The following is an 18,231-nucleotide window of genomic DNA, read 5'->3' on the forward strand; positions in this document are numbered from 1 at the left end:
AAAGCTGTATTTTTATAGTACCATTACAACCAACTCTTAGGACTATTTTAAAGCTCTGACAGCCTATTCATTGTAGCTTCTGTACAATAAATTCTAATATAAGAATATTATTAGCATTTGTTTAAAAACTAAACATGCTATTTTAAAGGATTCCAAGTACACACATCTCTAAACCTTACTGAGCAAAATATTACTGTTAGCTATGTATAATGTTAACAAATCATTGTCTACAGCTTACATTAGCCTTTTCTCTTCACCACTTTGTTTTCCCCTAATCTTATGCCCTACAGTATTCCTTTTAGTGAAAAATCTATTTGTTAGTGCCCAAGTTTTCCATTAGATACAAATTTTCTTAGAATATTTCATAATCTAAAATAAAATTTTAATATATATATATATTCTAAATGTAAAATAAGCATTATCCTTTTGTTTTTTTTATTTGGTGATTAAACTACTCACATGCTGCCTCTGGTAAGTTTCACGTTTTTTATTTCAAATCAAGCTTTCTTTTCATTATTTTGGTTCAAATTATTTTTTGCTTTAAACTGATCTGATAGATTCTTCTTTTCAGAGCAGTGCTGTCTTCTATGACCAGGCCAGCTTTAATTTCAATTTGATTCCATCTCTTTCCAGTCCACTGAAAAACCTGCTGAAGAGGATTTCCCTCTAAGCTAGTATTAAAAAAAAAATTTTTTAACCAAACACTTCCCCTTCCCCCCCCCCCCCAAAAAAAAATCTCATATGCAATGCCAAGTTCTACAACAAGGATTAAAGTAAAAAGCTACAGATGAAGTGGAAGAAGAGCCAGCCTGCCTGCTATGGCCCAACCTCAAGAAATACAGCAGCCTTAAGGTATGGCTTAAAAACCAATGTTCTAGGACAAGCAACATTGATTTCTGCACAGCACAAATACAAAACAAAACATACTTAAGCAAAACTCGTAAGAAAAACTTGGATATATAAATTAAAATACACATTTTATAATCTCAATTTTAAAAATAGATAATAATGATGATTCACAAAATAATATGCCTTTAAAATTCCATAAATAAAGACATTGCTTTCAGGAATTTCATCTACTACAACAAACGCTGTGCATCTTTTATCAGAATTTCCCTCATGACATAAAAAAAAAAGTCAACCAAAGAAGTCAAAAGCCACATTAACACAAAACATTGAGCCTAGTGGAAAGTTGTCATATAAATTAGCTGGTCAGCAGGAAATGCCAATTATCCAACAGGCCATTAAGAAAATAGGATGGCAAGAATGCTCTGGTAAAACCATTTATGTAACTGTGTTATAAGGTTAAAAAACAAACAAAAAACAGCATTATCTGCCTCCAGAATCAGATACAAATCAAGCCAGTATTCAACCAAAATGGCAACAAATAGTAAGGATAAATCTGGAAAAGGAGCATGTACTATTATGAATTTTCAAATTTATCTAAACTGTCAAATATAAACCCCTTCCCCTCAGAAATCAAAGGTAAAGGTACTGTAATATCAAACTTCACATTTTTATAAAATAAAAATAGAAATTATTACTATATGGTTGTAAAAATGGAGGCAAGTAAAGAGCTCAGAAATATACTTGTTTATAATCAATTAAATGATGAGCCATAATTTGAACCCTAATTATCACATTTTGTAGAAATCACAACCCAGGTATTGTGTCCTCAATTATTAAGATATATGTTAAATAGTTCACATTTTAAAAACATTTTAGCATTACATTACCAAATTTAATAAAATCTTATCAAAACATCTATGTCTTCAATATAAATCATATTGTTAAAAGTATAAACATTTAAAGAAAACTGCTGAGGTGCCAAATAAGTATTTTCTATTAAATATACACAAATTAACATTTAGAACTACATAAATTAATTCTTGCTAAAAGTTGATTCAGGTTTACAAAGGCATACTTTGTGAACTATAATAAATTTCCCCAGCACCACTTTCTTTTTTTTTATTCCAAAATTATTTCATTAGATTTAACTTTCTTCTGTCATTCATAAGTAAAAGTTACAGAAGGTTTACAATACGTAGTTTTAATAGTAACGTTTTTAAAAAATCTAAGCAAAGTGCACATTAAATTAGCTACAACTACTCAAACTTATCATCAAATAAAAAATAGAACACTTCATTCACTTAAGTCTTTCTGAGGAAAAAAATAGTATACCTTTGCTTAAATAAGGATTCCCCAGTAAGGATATTATATAAAAGATTTCCCATGTATTTTATTAAGTTTATTTTCTCTCATTAAAACTTTTTTTAAAAAGTCTAATGAAGAACACACACTTACAATGCCATATTACACAACTACAGTACTGTTAATTAAATAAAGCAGCCCAGTATAGCTGTAAACATTTTAAATGTAGTAAACAAGACTTGGCATGTCTTTTCTTCCTAAAACTTGCCATTACAATGCTCTTTCCAGGGAATTTATTCTTCCTGGATAAGTTTCAGGTATATTTTAGTCTTTAAAAGTATTACACTGAAATAATGTGTGAAAAGATTTAGGCATGGCAATTTCACTGAAGCTTTTATTGCCTCTGTTGTAATATGACAGGGATTGTAAGGAACACAATTGAATTTACAGAGATATGCTGATGATAGTCACTGAAGATAATCTTGATCTCAAGTATTTTTATATATGTGGGCACTTCTAATTTTATACACTTTAGTATTTTAAAAGCATTATATTTTAAAATGTGTACCTGTTTTGACATTTGGCAAAGAGGAAACTGTACCTGTGGTTCAGTTTAAAACAAAGAATCAGCATGGGGAGTTGACCAGAATGAAGATGGAAACACTAATGAATTAAAGCAATTCGTGTGTGTGTGTGTGTGTGTGTGTGTGTGTGTGTGTGTGTTTCAACCTCTTTCTCACAGACATGCACTCACATGCATGCACTCACACACACAACCATACGTGTAAGCATTTTTAGTACAGAATATTCCCTGTAACCAGACATTGATCCTCAGAGTAATCATACCACATTAAATCAGTCTTCTCTTTTCAGCCCTAGGAATAATATTGTTTAATTCTAAGATGCCATCATAGAGTGAACAACCTTAACTTTTATGCTACATAATTATATTCAAAGATTACGTATTTTTGTTTATAATTACACAGTAATTATAAATGTTTAGTACCAAACTGATGACAAATACTATTTTGTTGAAAAGGTCTTACATTTAAAAGGAAAAGTCTGTAAAACCCAAGGCACTAGGCCATGAACCAATATCAGACTTTTATGAAAAACAATTTATAATGGGGGGAAAAACGAATGGGATCTCATTTCAAGACACCGCATACTTGAATTAATCTATCTGAAAACAATACCATAACTCAAAATCTTCAAGACAGGAAACAAAATAATACATATATCTTTTAAATTTTTTCATAATTGAAGTTCCTCTTTATATTTACAAATATGAAATCAGGAAATACTTGAAAGGGAAGCAGCAGGATTCTTCTTTTTTCTTCCTTTTTTTTTTTTTTCTCCCCAAATAACCAATTCCAGTAACCTGAATAGAAATTTTCTTATTTTTCTTTAGGAAGAATATGATTGGAATATTAATGTAAGATCTGTGGGAAACCTTTCTAGTCAATTTCAAAATCATGTAAATAAAAAGTGGTCTTAATATGTCATTGTTCTTAAAATCATTTCCACATCTAAAACGTACTGCTAAGCTGAAGTACATTCCTTTGATAATTTCAACATTAGATCTTAGAGAGTACCTGGATACACAAGCAAAACCTATTCCTGTTAAAGTCCATAGGCATCCAACATTTGAAGTTTTACATTTTTTAACCTACCTTACAGAAATCTTTAAAAAGGCAATAAATCCTCCTTCACGTGTCAGGAAGTGAACAGGAAAATCAGCATTTTCAGCATAAAAGCAGTTCATAGGTCTTGTAATGAATATAATACATACAAGACAGAATTCTGCTTTGATGTGAAAACATCAAATTTGAGTGAAACAAAAACAGTAAAGAGACTGAATAATTTACAAAAATAGAAGCCAGATTGGTATTTTGCATCAAGTGCATGCTTGCTTGAAAATCTTTGCTCCTGAAGTATTTGGCAACCACAGTGATTAGCAGTTAAAGCAGTTTCAACAAAATAAGGTCATCAAAAATGGACTATTTGTCTGAAAAAGCAGTACCTATGAGGATTGAACGTCATGGCTCATCACAACCATTTTCAAAATTTAATTCCTACTATCTTCTTATAAATTAAGAAAATTTCATTTTTGTTCCATGGTGTGCTAAAAAAATAAAATAAACCCTCATGCCTAAATTTAGAATATTGTATTGTGTAGCAATCTAAAACATTCAAAACAAATTAAATAGTTTAACTTATTCAACAGGCATATAAGCATTTCAAAATCATAATGAAATCCAATTATGTGCTGCAGAATGTAGACAGTAGAATCTAACATTATGCAGACATTTTCTAAATAAAAGCTCCCTGTAGGACAACTATATATAAACATAGGTAAGAGTAGAGTAGGTCTGTGTGACCTTTTGAAATCGAGGGTCTGAAACACAATACATTTTTCAGGTAGGCACAAGAAGTTATCCTAAAAATTTTTCACGTTGGTTATTTTGACATTTTTTTCATCAGATTCTCTACTCACATCAACAATACATGTGATTTTCCAGGAAAAAAAAAAAATCCCCCAAACCAAAACACCATTCCAGATCTGGTACACTTAAATATATCACTCTCATTGGAAGTGCTATTAGCATAGTCTTTGCAACTAGCCCAAAGCATATATTTAAGAAGTTTTTATAAATTGTTTGTGATGTTCATGTTTAATTCTTATGCCACACTGTTTTCTGATGAAGACAGCATTGTGCTTTATGCAAGAATGGAAACCTCAAAATAATCACCATAAAGCTTCTAAGACTCATGGGAGAATAAACTAGGATGGTCCACAGATATAAGATGAAATCCACAATGTAGAATTATAAATGGTTAGAGCGGCCCAGACTAGAAGACAAGCCCAAACCACCATTAGAAGAATGGAATACGATATGGTCCAAGATGTATCCTTAAAGTTTTGTCTCAACCCTCAGTCTGAATTACGAGGATTGATCTTCAGTTCAGTCCAGCCAGCAGAAATTGACTGTGCAATTTTCCGTTGTATTTATTGTACAGACTATGTACATTCTAGAAGGTTCCTTTAGTGCTACACTGTTGTACTTTTTGTCCCAGCAATTTGAGGGCGTGCAAATTCCACAAAGTCATCAATAAGAACAGGCCATGCTCCTGGGGGGGGGGGGGGGGGGGGAATATATGGGAGGAAGGAAAGAAAGAAAAGCAGAAATAAGACTAACATTTTAATAGGTTCCTTTATATTTTAACTACCTTCCACATAATAAAGTATATCTTTATAAATATTCCCACTGATAGGACTTTCAAAATTCAAGCTTTATAGAGTTTCTACCTGAAGTTTTCTTATATTCTCTCTGCTCTATTATTCTAATACTTGATCATTCTTTCAATGATAAAAATTACTCTTCTGCTAATCCATCAATAATATTATGGTTTGCCTGGCCAGAGTGGCTCAGTGGTTGAGTGTCGACCTATGAACCAGGTCATGGCTCAATTCCTGGTCAGGGCACATGCCCGGTTTGCAGGCTCCATCCCCAGTGTGCGGCATGCAGGAGGCAGCCAATCAATGATTCTCTCTCATCTCTCTCTCTCTCCCTCGCCCTCTCTTCCTTCTTGAAATTAATAAAAATATTTCTTAAATAATAATAATATGATTTTCTGAAAGCCACTGAAGTCAGGCCACTACAGCAATTTGGTCAAAATTGGTAGCGTAAGGAATAACCATAATATACTGGCATGCTGCCAGTGCTTAAAGCATAGTAGGTCGGAGGAAACAAATTTTCAGGCATTTTTTGGAATTCTTATAAAAAATCTTAAGAAAATTAACAGCAAGTATCCAAATCTATCCTTTTTCATGATAAATACTAAAAAATTTTAAACTGCACGCCTCTATACGTCCATATGCCAACCTCTAAATCAGAAAGTTCTTCAGTTTTCTATAAGGCCTAGCAGCACAATTATCATTCATATGCAAGATTAGGCATTTCTTACTTTTTAGTGAACACTATAAATTACAATGAAAACAAAAAGAATAAAATAACATCATCTCTGGTTAGATTATATGAATGGCTCCAAGACACTTTTAAGGAGGCCAAGGTCACTGGAGATTTTTCAAAGAACACCTCTGTCTGTTCAACAATCTCAAAAACAGATCCAGCTAATTCTCAAGGGGGGACTAGGTATGTATGAAGAAGTCAATGTAAATCACTGCCACTTCTAGATAAACAGGAAGTAGATGGTAGCATCATCATCTTTACAGGAAGAAATAACAAAAGCACTTAATCTGAATATTTATTGAATGTCAATAGTGTTATAGTAGGCAGCTAAAGTACATTTCAAATTAGACAAAGTCACTAAACTTAACCTTTTGCACTCGGATGTCGGATGTCGAGTGTGACTCGACATGGTTAGCATTAGAATAAAGGAATCGAGAGAAAAAAAGCAAGCGAGTGCAAAGGGTTAAGGAGTTTACTATTCAACTTCACAGATAAGACAAACACATAATAATAAAAGATATACATATAAAAGTACTTTGCTAAGAGAACAGGTTTCCTAAAATAATCTGAAAATCTCTAAACATGAATGAAAATTACTCATGCCTTTTTGGAAGATATGACTACTGAGTTGGTATTTAAAGAAACTATAGACTGATAAAGAAATGAAGGCATTCCATACATTTAGAAGAGCACAAATAAAAGCTCAGAAGAGGGAAATCCAACTCCGAGAAAAACAGAAGTAGACAAGAAGTTCAAAGTATATGATAAAAGAAGGCAGGTAAAAACAAAAAACTCGAAGGGCAAAACTTTTTATTACCTTCCTCATCATAATTAGACATGTCATCTGCAATCATTGTACTGAAGTCTAGAAGAAGATTCCAAGTATCTTTTGGTATGGATCGTTTATGATGTTCCTATTTAAAAAAATCCAAATCACTAAAAAGAGGTTTTTTTTTAAGTCCAGATGATACTAAATACAAGAATGCAAACCAATTTGTGTATAGAAATTTTACTAATCAAAATTCTCATTCTATGTTCATTACATGCTCTGATAAGAGTCAATCATGCTTTAAAATATATCATACTTTAATTTATTTTCAAACAAAACAAAATGTTAGAGAAAACAAGGAACTGCAGAAAACATGAACTTACCAACAAAAATTTATTCCATAAGTCTAAGAATTTAAATCTTCCATTAAGCACTAAATTCCAGTAGGCAATGGCCATTTCTAGATCTGTAATATTAAAAATAAATTATGTATGTCAAATGCCATGAATATTTATCTTAAAAAAACAGGTTAGACCACAGAAAGACTAAAAAAAAAAAAAAAAAACCACTAACCCTTGTGCTCTGAATACTTACATATTAAAATTTCCCGAAAGAAATAAGCCCAAGGTTTGTAGCCTGGCTCCATCACCAATGGACGGTTCCATCAGGGCAAGAAGAATACCACTTACCTCAAAGGGTGTTTCTAAAGTTTCAATTAGATAATGTAATAAGCAGGCTTGACTAGTTCATCAGTACTCAAATGTTAATGTATACCAGTGTTTCCCAACCTCAGCACTTTTGACATTTTGAGCCAGATAATTTTTTGTTGTGGAGGGATGTCCCATGCATTGTAGCAATAGCAGCATCTCTGGCCTCTAGCCACCAGATGACAATACCAGCTCCATCCTATCCCTGGTGGTGACCACCAAAGATGTCTCCAGACATTGCCAAAGGTCCCCTGAGAGACAAAATTGACCCTAGTTGAGAGCCACTGACATACACCTACAAGTTGTAATGCAAAGAATTCCTATACACAATCCTAACCAATTTTCCAAGATGTTAGCTCTCTGATCCTGTCCTCAAGGAGACTATTAATTTTTATTTAAAAATTAAAATTAATAAACTAAGATTTGTTTTAAAAATATGATGAAATTATGTAATGCCCATTTAATGATGATTGTAGCAGAAAAGGGTAAAGAAGCAATACTGCTACATGACAAAAACCTACGCCTGACATATGACAGAGAGAAAGACCCATCATCTCTTTCAAGGAACTAAAGCAGTTAACAAGGTATCAAGCTTTAATGAGTAAATTTACATCTCCAGGTCAGGAAAAATTACATCCTAAGTAACTTAACACATGCGGGCGCATCATGAGCATTCTCGTGTTTTCATATTACACAGTGTTTTACATAAATGTTAAAGGCACACCTTAAAATTAAATACCCATTGCGTTTTGAAGTTCTTACATGTTCTTACAAGCTAATATCTTTTTAAAGTATGATACTTTGTAAAGCGTTTTTTGTACTCGTTCAATAGAAACTTATCTGGCCACTGGGTAAAGCTAGCAATAAAATTACTGGTGCGCAATGTGTTAAAAGTCCTTTTAGATATGATTTCCAAAACATTCTTGATAATCTGGGGAATCATGAGAGACTAGGAATGACTTCAAAAAGACTCACATCCTACCTGAAAAATATAAAAAGGCCATAAGGAAAAAAAAAAATCTCATCTTCATAGGATCTCAACCACTTTAAGGACAGGAACTACATATACGCAAACTGGCAGACTGAAATACACAGCAATTACTGAGAAACTGTTGAATGAATGAATGCACTTCCTATGGTCCCACGTGCAAATGTACTTACCTTCAAACCCGTCATTACCTCTTCCTTTAAACTCAATGGAGTTTTTTTCCTCCTATCCAAAGATAAGCCCCTAGCACCACTATTCTGGATCCAGTACCACTCTGCCTCTTCAAGGAATCTTGTCTATTGTCTTTTGATTAATTTTCCTCCCTTCCTACATCTTCAACTTTGCCTTCTTCTGGCTTTCCCCCTCCACAAAGAAACAAGCTCAGGTTATCAGCTATGTTTAAAAAATCTATCTTGGGTCTATCATTACCTTACTAGCTACCCTCTTTCTCCTTCCCTTCACAGATATTCTACTTTCACAATGTGTTCCTAAAACATGTCTGAAGGTCAAACTCAGATCCCCATGTTTTAAGAAAACTAGAAATATGACACCACCAATTCCTAATCACAATTCCTTTTTCATCTTTGTAGTCTGTAAAGCTCTATACCCAAAATTCCTTCCAGGTTCTTTAATTTTGTCCTTTTCTTTACCAACCGTCAAGCTTTACATGCAGTTAAGTAAAATTGCTGTTATTAGCAAGCAGAATAAGATTTGCTGTTATTAATATGCTTAATGATTTCCTTCTTCACTTCAAATGCATTAAATATATAAGAACTAAGCTCATTATTAGTGTTATCATTTTTTCTTTTTACCTAATTTTAACAAAATAATGAGAAATAATGAAATATTTAAATACCTGTAAAACATGAGACACCTATAAATGCCCATTTGTTAGCCAATACCTAACGTAAGCCTCTGACAAGAGTAGGAAGGAGTGTACACGTATGTTTGAAAGTTCAGGTTGTAAAAGACAACTTTTTGTAATCTACATTCATTATCCCATTTCCTCACCTCCACACACGATTTAATTCTATAAACTAGTCTCTACCTCTGCAACTCCACTAAAAGTGATCTCTGGAGTGGTTCCCAAGTAAACACTTTTATGTCCTTAATTTACTTCGCTCTCTGCAATATTTGACAGAACTGATCACACCTCGATAGAACTTCTTTCAACTTTAATGGTAGCACCCTACTGCTTTCTTCTGTCCTCTCTAGCCTTCTTACTCTATTTTACAGGCTCCTCTTCCTCCATTCATCCATTAAATGTCGGTGTTCTGTAACACTGTATGTCAGCAATAACCACTTCCACTTCCCTCAGATTTTTCAAACCTTTACTTTTTTTCACACTAACAACTCCTAAATCTGAAATTTCTATCTCTATTTTTCTAGATTCATATATCTAATTGCCTAAGGACATCTTCAAATGGGTAGCCCCCCAAAAACTCTAATTCAATAGGGTTCAGACTGAACTCATTATCTTACCTCTACAGACCTGCTATTCCATTTCTCTCAATAAATAGCATCACCCTACAGTGTTTCTCAATGAAACATCTCATTCTGAGGAACTGTCCTACGTATTGCAGGACATTTAGCATCCCCTTAATGTCAGCAGAAACCCTCAGTCATTATGACACCCAGCAGACATCCCCCACGTTTCCAAATAGTCAAGTGTGTTGAGAAATGTAGGGAAACTCCTTTCTTCTTCATCACATACTTCCAATCGAAGCTCTCTCATTCTGACTTCTCCATCTCCATTGGCAAGGCCTATACTAGGGTCCTCTTCATGTCTAGCTAAATCACTGCAACAGCTTCATAACCAGTCTCTCCCTCTAGTTCTGCCCCTACTCCTTTTGAAGGATCAACAGTGCTTTCAAATGAAGCTTTCAGGCATATTAATTTGGTGTCACTTCCATGTTAAATTCTTCAATGATTAAAACAACAAGATACCACTACACACCTTTTGGAATGGCCAAACTCCAAAACACTGATAACACCAAATGCTGGCGAAGGTGTGGAGAAACAGGAACTCTCATTCATTGCTGGTGGGAATGCAAAATGATACAGCCACTTTGGAAGACAGTTTGGCAGTTTCTTACAAAACTAAATATATGCTTACCATAAGATCCAGCAATCACACTCTGTGGTATCTACCCAAATGAAGTGAAAACTTATGTCCACACAAACACCTGCCCGTAGATGTTTACAATAGTTTTATTCCTAACTGCCAAAACTTGGAGGCAACCAAGATGTCCTTTAGAAGGTGCACAGATATTGACTGTGGTACATCCAGATGAAGGAATATTATTCAGTGCTAACACAAAATGAGCTATTAAACTGTGAAAAGACATGGAGGAAAACAAATGCATATTAATATTACTAAGTGAAAGAAGTCAACCTGAAAAGCCTATATACTGTAAAATTCCAACTGTATGACATTCTGGAAAAGGCAAACTATGGAGACAGTAAAAAGGTCAGTGGTTGCCAGGGGTTAGGATGGAGGAAAGGATGAGTAGGCAGAGCAGAGGATTTTTAGGGCATGATGCTATAATGGTGGATACAAGTCATTATATATTTGTCCAAACCCACAAAATGTACAACACCAAGAATGAACCTTAATGTAAACTTGAACTTTGGGTGATAATGCTTGGGAGGTGTGTGGGGGAGGTAATTAATGGAAGAAGCTAAGCATGTGTGAAAGGGGGTATATGGGCAATCTCTGTACTTCCTGCTCAATTTTGCTATAAGCCTAAAACAGCTCAAAAATTTTTATTGAAAAATGGTTTTACTCTACAATGATTTCATTTTCTATTGCCTTCAGATAAAATCTAGCATCTCTAGTCAAGTGAATTTACTTGCAGTTTCTCAAAGGTGCTCCATCTCCCTCCACATTAGAGATGACTTCTTTATCTTTCGTCCTTGAAAATGTGTAATTCAGTCTTTATGAAGACTTTGCAAACTCACCCAGACAGACTTAAGATGCTCCTGACACCATGCTCTCAGAGTAAGCAGTCAATAAATGTTGAATGAAAAAGGAACACTCAAAAAGAAGCTAAAATTAAGAGTTGAAACAGGGATAAAATTAAGTTGAGCCGAAACCGGTTTGGCTCAGTGGATAGAGCGTTGGCCTGCGGACTCAAGGGTCCCAGGTTCGATTCCGGTCAAGGGCATGTACCTTGGTTGCGGGCACATCCCCAGTAGGGGGTGTGCAGGAGGCAGCTGATCGATGTTTCTCTCTCATCGATGTTTCTAACTCTCTATCCCTCTCTCTTCCTCTCTGTAAAAAATCAATAAAATATATTTTAAAAAAAAATTAAGTTGAACAGAGATAAAATGTTTACTGCCACAAGCACAGGAAAAAGTGCCTTTAGACAGAAATGTCCGAGTGACAGAGAGAATAGCCTAACTAGAGAGAAGTGCTTTAACATAGTTTCAGCCTCTTAAATTTCAACTCCAGCACTAGTTAATGATCTTGGGCAACTGAATTCATGTCTCTAATTCAGTTTAAAATAAAAATAATTGTATGTACTCTCACAGGTTGTTGTTAAGGATTAAATGAGTTAATACATATAAAACATTTAAAATGGAGCCTGGTAAATATGAGTTCCTTACTATTACTTTTTTTTAATAATTTAAAAAAATTTACTATTATAGATTCTGAATCAGTATTGAAAAGAACAAATTCAATAATAAGATAGAAAGAAATAAAAGCAGTTAGAATAGAAGGAAAATGCAGAGAAAAGGAGACAATCCCTTACAGTAAAATTAAAAATGCAAACAGCGGTAAACCCTGTGTCATTCTTTCAAATAGAATCAAAAGGCCAATGTGGGATTTCATAAAAGATGATCAACTGAGTGTCAGATGAACATGAAAATGAATTAAGATTGGATCCAAACACTGTCCCTACAGGAAACAAAATGTTGCCAACTCACTAGGGAGGACAGGATAGTGATTAAAAATCCTATTCAAAATGTTTTCATTTACTTAGAACTATCTACAGTTAGAACAACATAGTGTAATTTTTAAAATGCAGAAACTGGAGTCAGATCTGAGGTTGAATCGTAGTTCTCATGTAACTCTAAAGTTATGGGCTTATAATAAGTCAAATTCTCTGACATGATTTTCCTCATCATGAAAAGAGGATAACAGGTTTCTTTTTATTTAGCACAAAGGGTTGTTACAAGAGCCAAAGAGGATTTTATAGATGAAAATACACTTTAAGAACAATCAATAAAATTATTCCTAAATATTAAAGTAAATGTTTAACAATGTTAAAAACTTTTTAATCATTTAACAGATGTAGGATTCTAACTGAATACCACAGTTTACAAGAAAATAACCTATAGACTTTAGTCTAATTAAAGTTCAGGATGGTCCTCAAAATGACACGGCTGTTAAAGAACAAATGTAACTTTTGACCAAATAAATAATCAGTTCCACAAGAAATAACAGACCCACAGTATTCTACATTAAACAGTCTCTGTCTGAAGTATTATGTTCAGCTTCAAGAGCTCTATTCTGAGAGAAACTGAGAGACTAGAAATGTGTCTATAGGGGACAGTAACAGGAATAATAAAGGTCTCCTCAAATGAACAGTTAAAATAATTGGGATACTGACCTGGAACAAAGGAGAAGGGTGATAGTGACCTTTTAAGATTAGACTTCCTCTGTGTGTAGTAGAGGACAAATAAGAGCAATGATCCTATCTAATAATAGACAAATATGCAAATTGACCATACTTCTGACACACCCACAAGCCACGCCCACCATCCAATCAGAGCGAGCATGTAAATTAACCCAAACCAAGATGGCTACAGCCACAGAGAGCAAGGTTTCCTAGGTAACAGAGGAAGCCAAGCTTTCTGCCTGCCCTGGCCAGGCCTAAGCCTCCACTCAAGCTACAAAGTTTCAATTATAGAAGGTAAACAAATTCAAACAAATGGCGGCAGAATGGAGCTTCAGAGAGCAGGCCAGGGTTGCCGCCAGCAACAGGGGAAGCAAAGCTTTCTGCACACCTTGGCCGGGCCCACCCACTTAAGGCAACAAAGTTTCAATTATAACCCCAACACAAATGGCTACCAGCCTTGGAGGGAGCCCCAGACTTGGCTCTGCTCCAGGCTACAAAGTTTCAATTGTAGAAGGAAAATAAATTCCAAATACCAGGGCCTCCGCTTGCGTTGCCAGGGAGCGTGGCCCGCCTGCAAACCACCACAGGCCCCTCGCTCAGGCTGCCCCACGCCCCAAGGGAACCGCCACCTGATCCGGGACGCCCTTCAGGGCAAACCAGCTGGCCCCCACCCCTGTACCAGGCCTCTATCCTATCTAATAAAAGAGTAATATGCAGATTGATCATCACTGCAACACACAATATAGCTGCCCCCATGTGGTCAAAGATCCTGCCCCCATGTGGACACAAGATGGCCAGCAGGAGAGAGCAGTTGGGAGGCACCTGGCCTGCAAGGGAGGGCAGTTGAGAAGGACCAGGCCTGAAAGGGAGGGCAGTTGGAGGTGATCAACCCTGCAGGAGAGGGCAGTTAGGGGTAACCAGGCCGGCAGAGGAGGGAAGTTGGGGGCAAACAGACTGGCAGCAGAGTGGTTAGGGGGTGATCAAGCTGGCAGGCAGAAGCGGTTAGGGGCAATCAGGAAGGCAGGCAGGCAAGCAGTTGGGAGCCAGCAGTCCTGGATTGTGAGAGGGCAGTCGAACATCCCTCGAGGGGTCCCAGATTGGAGAGGGTACAGGCTGGGCTGAAGGACAACCCTCCTCCGTGCACGAATTTCGTGCACAGGGCCTCTAGTGGAAGTTATAAAGACAAAGATGTTAGCTTGTAAGGAAGAACTGTGTGATAACAAGAGTATCCTGTGAAGAGAATGGACCACTTCCTAAAATAAAGTGCCCACTTTCCCTATGTTCAAAAGTAGAAGTTAAATGAACACCAGGTACGAATGCTACTTTAGATCTAACAGAGGACTTATGAAAGTCCCTTTCAAACATTTAAGATTCAGAAGACTATCAGAAATGGCAGGCAGGTGACTGAAGCAGATGGTGATAAAGGAAGCACCCCATCCTACTGTCACAAGAAATAAGGTTATAGACAATGACAAAAAATGAAAAACACCAGCTCTTACTATCACTCGCACAGCTCTCCTATATAATAAAGAACCAATATGCTAATGGTCATGATGCCCTCACACCATAACAACCGATCAGGAGGCTGCGTGTGCGTGCGCGGTGGGACAGAGCCACTGCATTGCTCCAGAGACAGGGAGGAAGCGGGGGGCGCCCAGAGAAGGTGGGACCATCCCGTGGCAGGGAGGGCGAGGGTGAGAGCCCATAGCGCCCCCCTCACCAGTCCTTCGCCACCCACCGCTCGCACTCAGCATGCCCACCGCCCACCTGCCAGGGGAAGAACAGCGCACGCTGCCAGGAAGCGGCGCTCAAAACCCTGCAGCAGACGTGAGGCTTCCACGCTCTCCTCTGGCGCCATGATGGGGCGGAGCCGCCACGTTGCTCCAGAGAGGGGGTGGAAGTGGGGAGGCACCTGGAGGAGGCGGGACCAGTCCGAGGCAACTCACGGAACCGAGAGCAGGACTTGAAGTGGCCAGAGAAGGTTGGAGGGGTCGGGGGCAGGGCCAGGCATGCTTGAGCGCTGGGTGGAGAGGTTAGGGTGTCAAGGCAGGGCAGCGGGCGGGTGGGCGAGGGTCACATGATTTCACGCACTGGGTCTCTAGTCCTATATAATAATCCTATATAATAAAAGGCTAGCCCTAACCGGTTTGGCTCAGTGGATAGAGCGTCAGCCTCGGACTCAAGGGTCCCAGGTTCGATTCTGGTCAAGGGCATGTTCCTTGGTTGCGGGCACATACCCAGAAGGGAGTGTGCAGGAGGCAGCTGATCGATGTTTCTTTCTCATCGATGTTTCTAGCTCTCTATCCCTCTCTGTAAAAAAATCAATAAAATATATATTTAAAAAAAAAAAAATAAAAAAAATAAAAATAAAAGGCTAATATGCAAATTGTCCCCTCGACTGGGAGTTCGACCGGGAGGCAGGGACGGCCAACTGCCTGCGGCCCCTCCCCCCAGCTGGCCCCGCCCCTGAACGACCCTTCCACCCCGATTGGGGGCAGGGCCAGACTGCCAACTGCCCGCAACCCCACCCCCTGGCCAGCCCCGCCCCCAGTCAGCACCCCCTACTCCAATTGGGGGCAGGGCCGGCCTGCCAACCACCTGCAGCCCCTCCCCCCAGCCAGCCTGGCCCGATCGGCCCCAATCGGGGCAGGCCAGCCGAACCCCACTGTGCACAAATTCATGCACCGGGCCTCTAGTCTATATAATAAAAGCCTACGCGACTGTTATAGTAGAACGACCAGAATGACCGGTCGCTATGTTGCGCACTGACCACCAGGGGGCAGACGCTCAATGCAGGAGCTAACCCTGGTGGTCAGTGTGCTCCCACAGGGCTCACAGCTGGTGAGCGCAGCAGCAGTGGCAGGAGCCTCTCCCGCCTCTGCAGCAGCGTTAAGGAGCAGTGAGCAGTAAGGAGCGAGGGCTCTCGGATTGCGAGAGGACACAGCCAGGCTGAGGGACACCCCCCAACACCCAGTGCATGAACTTGGTGCACCGGGCCTCTAACATATGAATAAACCACAGAGCTGTCACTGTTACTCTTTGCCAATTTGTTTTGGACCTCACTTCCACTCCTATGATCTTCTAATTACTCTCTGCCAAATACTTCAATATATGAACCCTGTAAACCCTTGGAAAGGCTGTCAAGAAAACTGTTTTCTTTTTAATAAAGTTCTTCAACTAAACAAGTCATTACATTTCCTGACACCCAACACCATTGCAAAAACAAAAAAAGAAACTATGACTTACTTTAATTTCAGTTTTCTTTTTTTAATTAAGACATTTTTAGTTTTAGTTTCAAGTTTATGGAAAAAATTGAGGGAAAAGTACAGAGAGATACCCAAAACCTCTCCCTCTCTTCCCATTTCCAGTATTTTTAACATCTTATAATTGATAAGCCAATATAGGTATATTATTAACTAAAGACCGTATTTTACATTAGGGCTCACTCTGTTGTACATTATATGGCTTGGGGAGCTTAAAAACAAATTTGAAAATTGTTAAATATATAAAACATGAAATGTATCATCTTAAACATTTTTAAGTGTGCAATTCAGTAGTGTTGGGTACATTCACACTGTTGTATAAGTAATCTTCAGAACTCTTTTCATCTTGCAAAACAAAAACGTTATACCCTTTAAACAGTATTACATTTTTCTTAAGCTCAATACCTACTAGATAAAAGAATAAACATATGCCCTAGCTGGTTTGGCTCAGTGGATAGAGCATCAGCCTGCGGACTGAAGGGTCCCGGGTTCGATTCCAGCCAAGGGCACATGCCTGGGTTGCAGGCTCAATCTCCAGTAGGGGATGTGCAGGAGGCAGCCGGTCAATGATTCTCTCTCATCATTGATGTTTCTATCTCTCTCTCCCTCTCCCTTCCTCTCTGAAATCAATAAAGAAATATATTTTAAAAAATAATAAACGTAATTTTTAAACTTAATTCCTCTGCATAATTTTTTACTCAATTTTTTCTGTAATCTAAAAATCCAATTTACCATATTATATCCAATTAGCTATAAAAGTTTAGTTTTGCTTTATTTTCACCATATAATAAAAACTAAGATTCAATAACAAAACTACATATTTACCCAAAAACATTATTTATTTTGTACTCCAGTAAGGGTTAGGGGATATAAGAAATAGATTCATCCCCTTTAAATCATCGATATTCACATTTTGTTTAATCTTACCAAAATATTGTTATATTTCTAAACATAACAAAAATAATTATCTTAGTGTACACATATAAATTAAACACTTTAATTGGTTTTTACATGTGGAAAGCAAAAGACTAGAAAAAATAGCTCAGTTAACTGGTGGCCACAGATAGAAGATAGAGAAACCAACCCTAGGTATACCAGCTTATTTTATCTGCAAAATGAGAAATTTTTCTGTAAGAATATCCAACCTAAACTGAAGAATCAGTTGGAAATGAGGCTTCATTGTTTAGAATTTGCTTTACAGATATTTTATAAACCTTTAATCAGTTTCAGGTTTGGTCACTCTTTAGGCCAATTCTTCCATACAAATGTTCTACATTCATCCCTTTCTCACTAATGTTCAATCACTTCCTCAGTCTAATCCCTATTCACATATCTTTTTCTCAATACTTTTTCCCCCCCTCTCATCTAAAATATAAAGAAGAATTAGTACAAGAGACTCCTAATAGCCTCTCCAACTACCGTATATTCAAAATAAAAAAACAAACTCACTTCAATCAATGGGTAACTTATTTAACCTACCTGAGTCTCAATTTCCTTATCAGCAAAGTAAGAATAAAAAAATGGCTAGTGTTCTATTATTATGTACCTGGGACACTGCAAGTGGTGAATTATTGAATGAAATAATAACTTCATCAAGTTGTTAAACATTAAATGTGGCAGTGTATGTAAAGTTCTTAGCACACTGCCAGGCATACTGAAAGCTCATGTTAAATGGAAGTTACTGCCATCATCAAAATCTTCAGTGCCTCCCCATTGCCCACAAATTCCAATTTAAACCTTTCTGTCCTGTTTTT

The 18,231-nt window shown here is 37.2% G+C and overlaps 1 protein-coding gene across 6 annotated transcripts in view; it reads right to left on the bottom strand.

Annotated features, from left to right (window-relative positions):
* The window catches only part of DCUN1D1 (defective in cullin neddylation 1 domain containing 1), a 75,762-nt gene that overhangs the window by 33,156 nt on the left and 24,375 nt on the right, over positions 1-18,231 (bottom strand). For 3 of the 6 annotated variants that reach the window (XM_054713774.1, XM_054713771.1, XM_054713772.1), the window contains exons 5-7: positions 7,278-7,360; positions 6,943-7,039; positions 4,808-5,283 (exon numbers count right to left, since the gene is read on the bottom strand). The exons of 1 other annotated variant lie outside the window; for it this stretch is intronic. In XM_054713774.1, the coding sequence (XP_054569749.1) occupies positions 5,204-5,283; positions 6,943-7,039; positions 7,278-7,360 (260 nt within the window). In that variant the 3' untranslated portion in view covers positions 4,808-5,203. Of the gene's footprint in view, positions 1-4,807; positions 5,284-6,942; positions 7,040-7,277; positions 7,361-7,785; positions 7,853-10,546; positions 10,629-18,231 lie in introns of those variants that run through there. 2 more of the 6 variants (XM_054713775.1, XM_054713773.1) reach the window with 2 other exon arrangements.

The sequence above is a fragment of the Eptesicus fuscus genome, chromosome 3 (genome assembly GCF_027574615.1).
Source record: "Eptesicus fuscus isolate TK198812 chromosome 3, DD_ASM_mEF_20220401, whole genome shotgun sequence".
Lineage (NCBI taxonomy): Eukaryota > Metazoa > Chordata > Mammalia > Chiroptera > Vespertilionidae > Eptesicus > Eptesicus fuscus.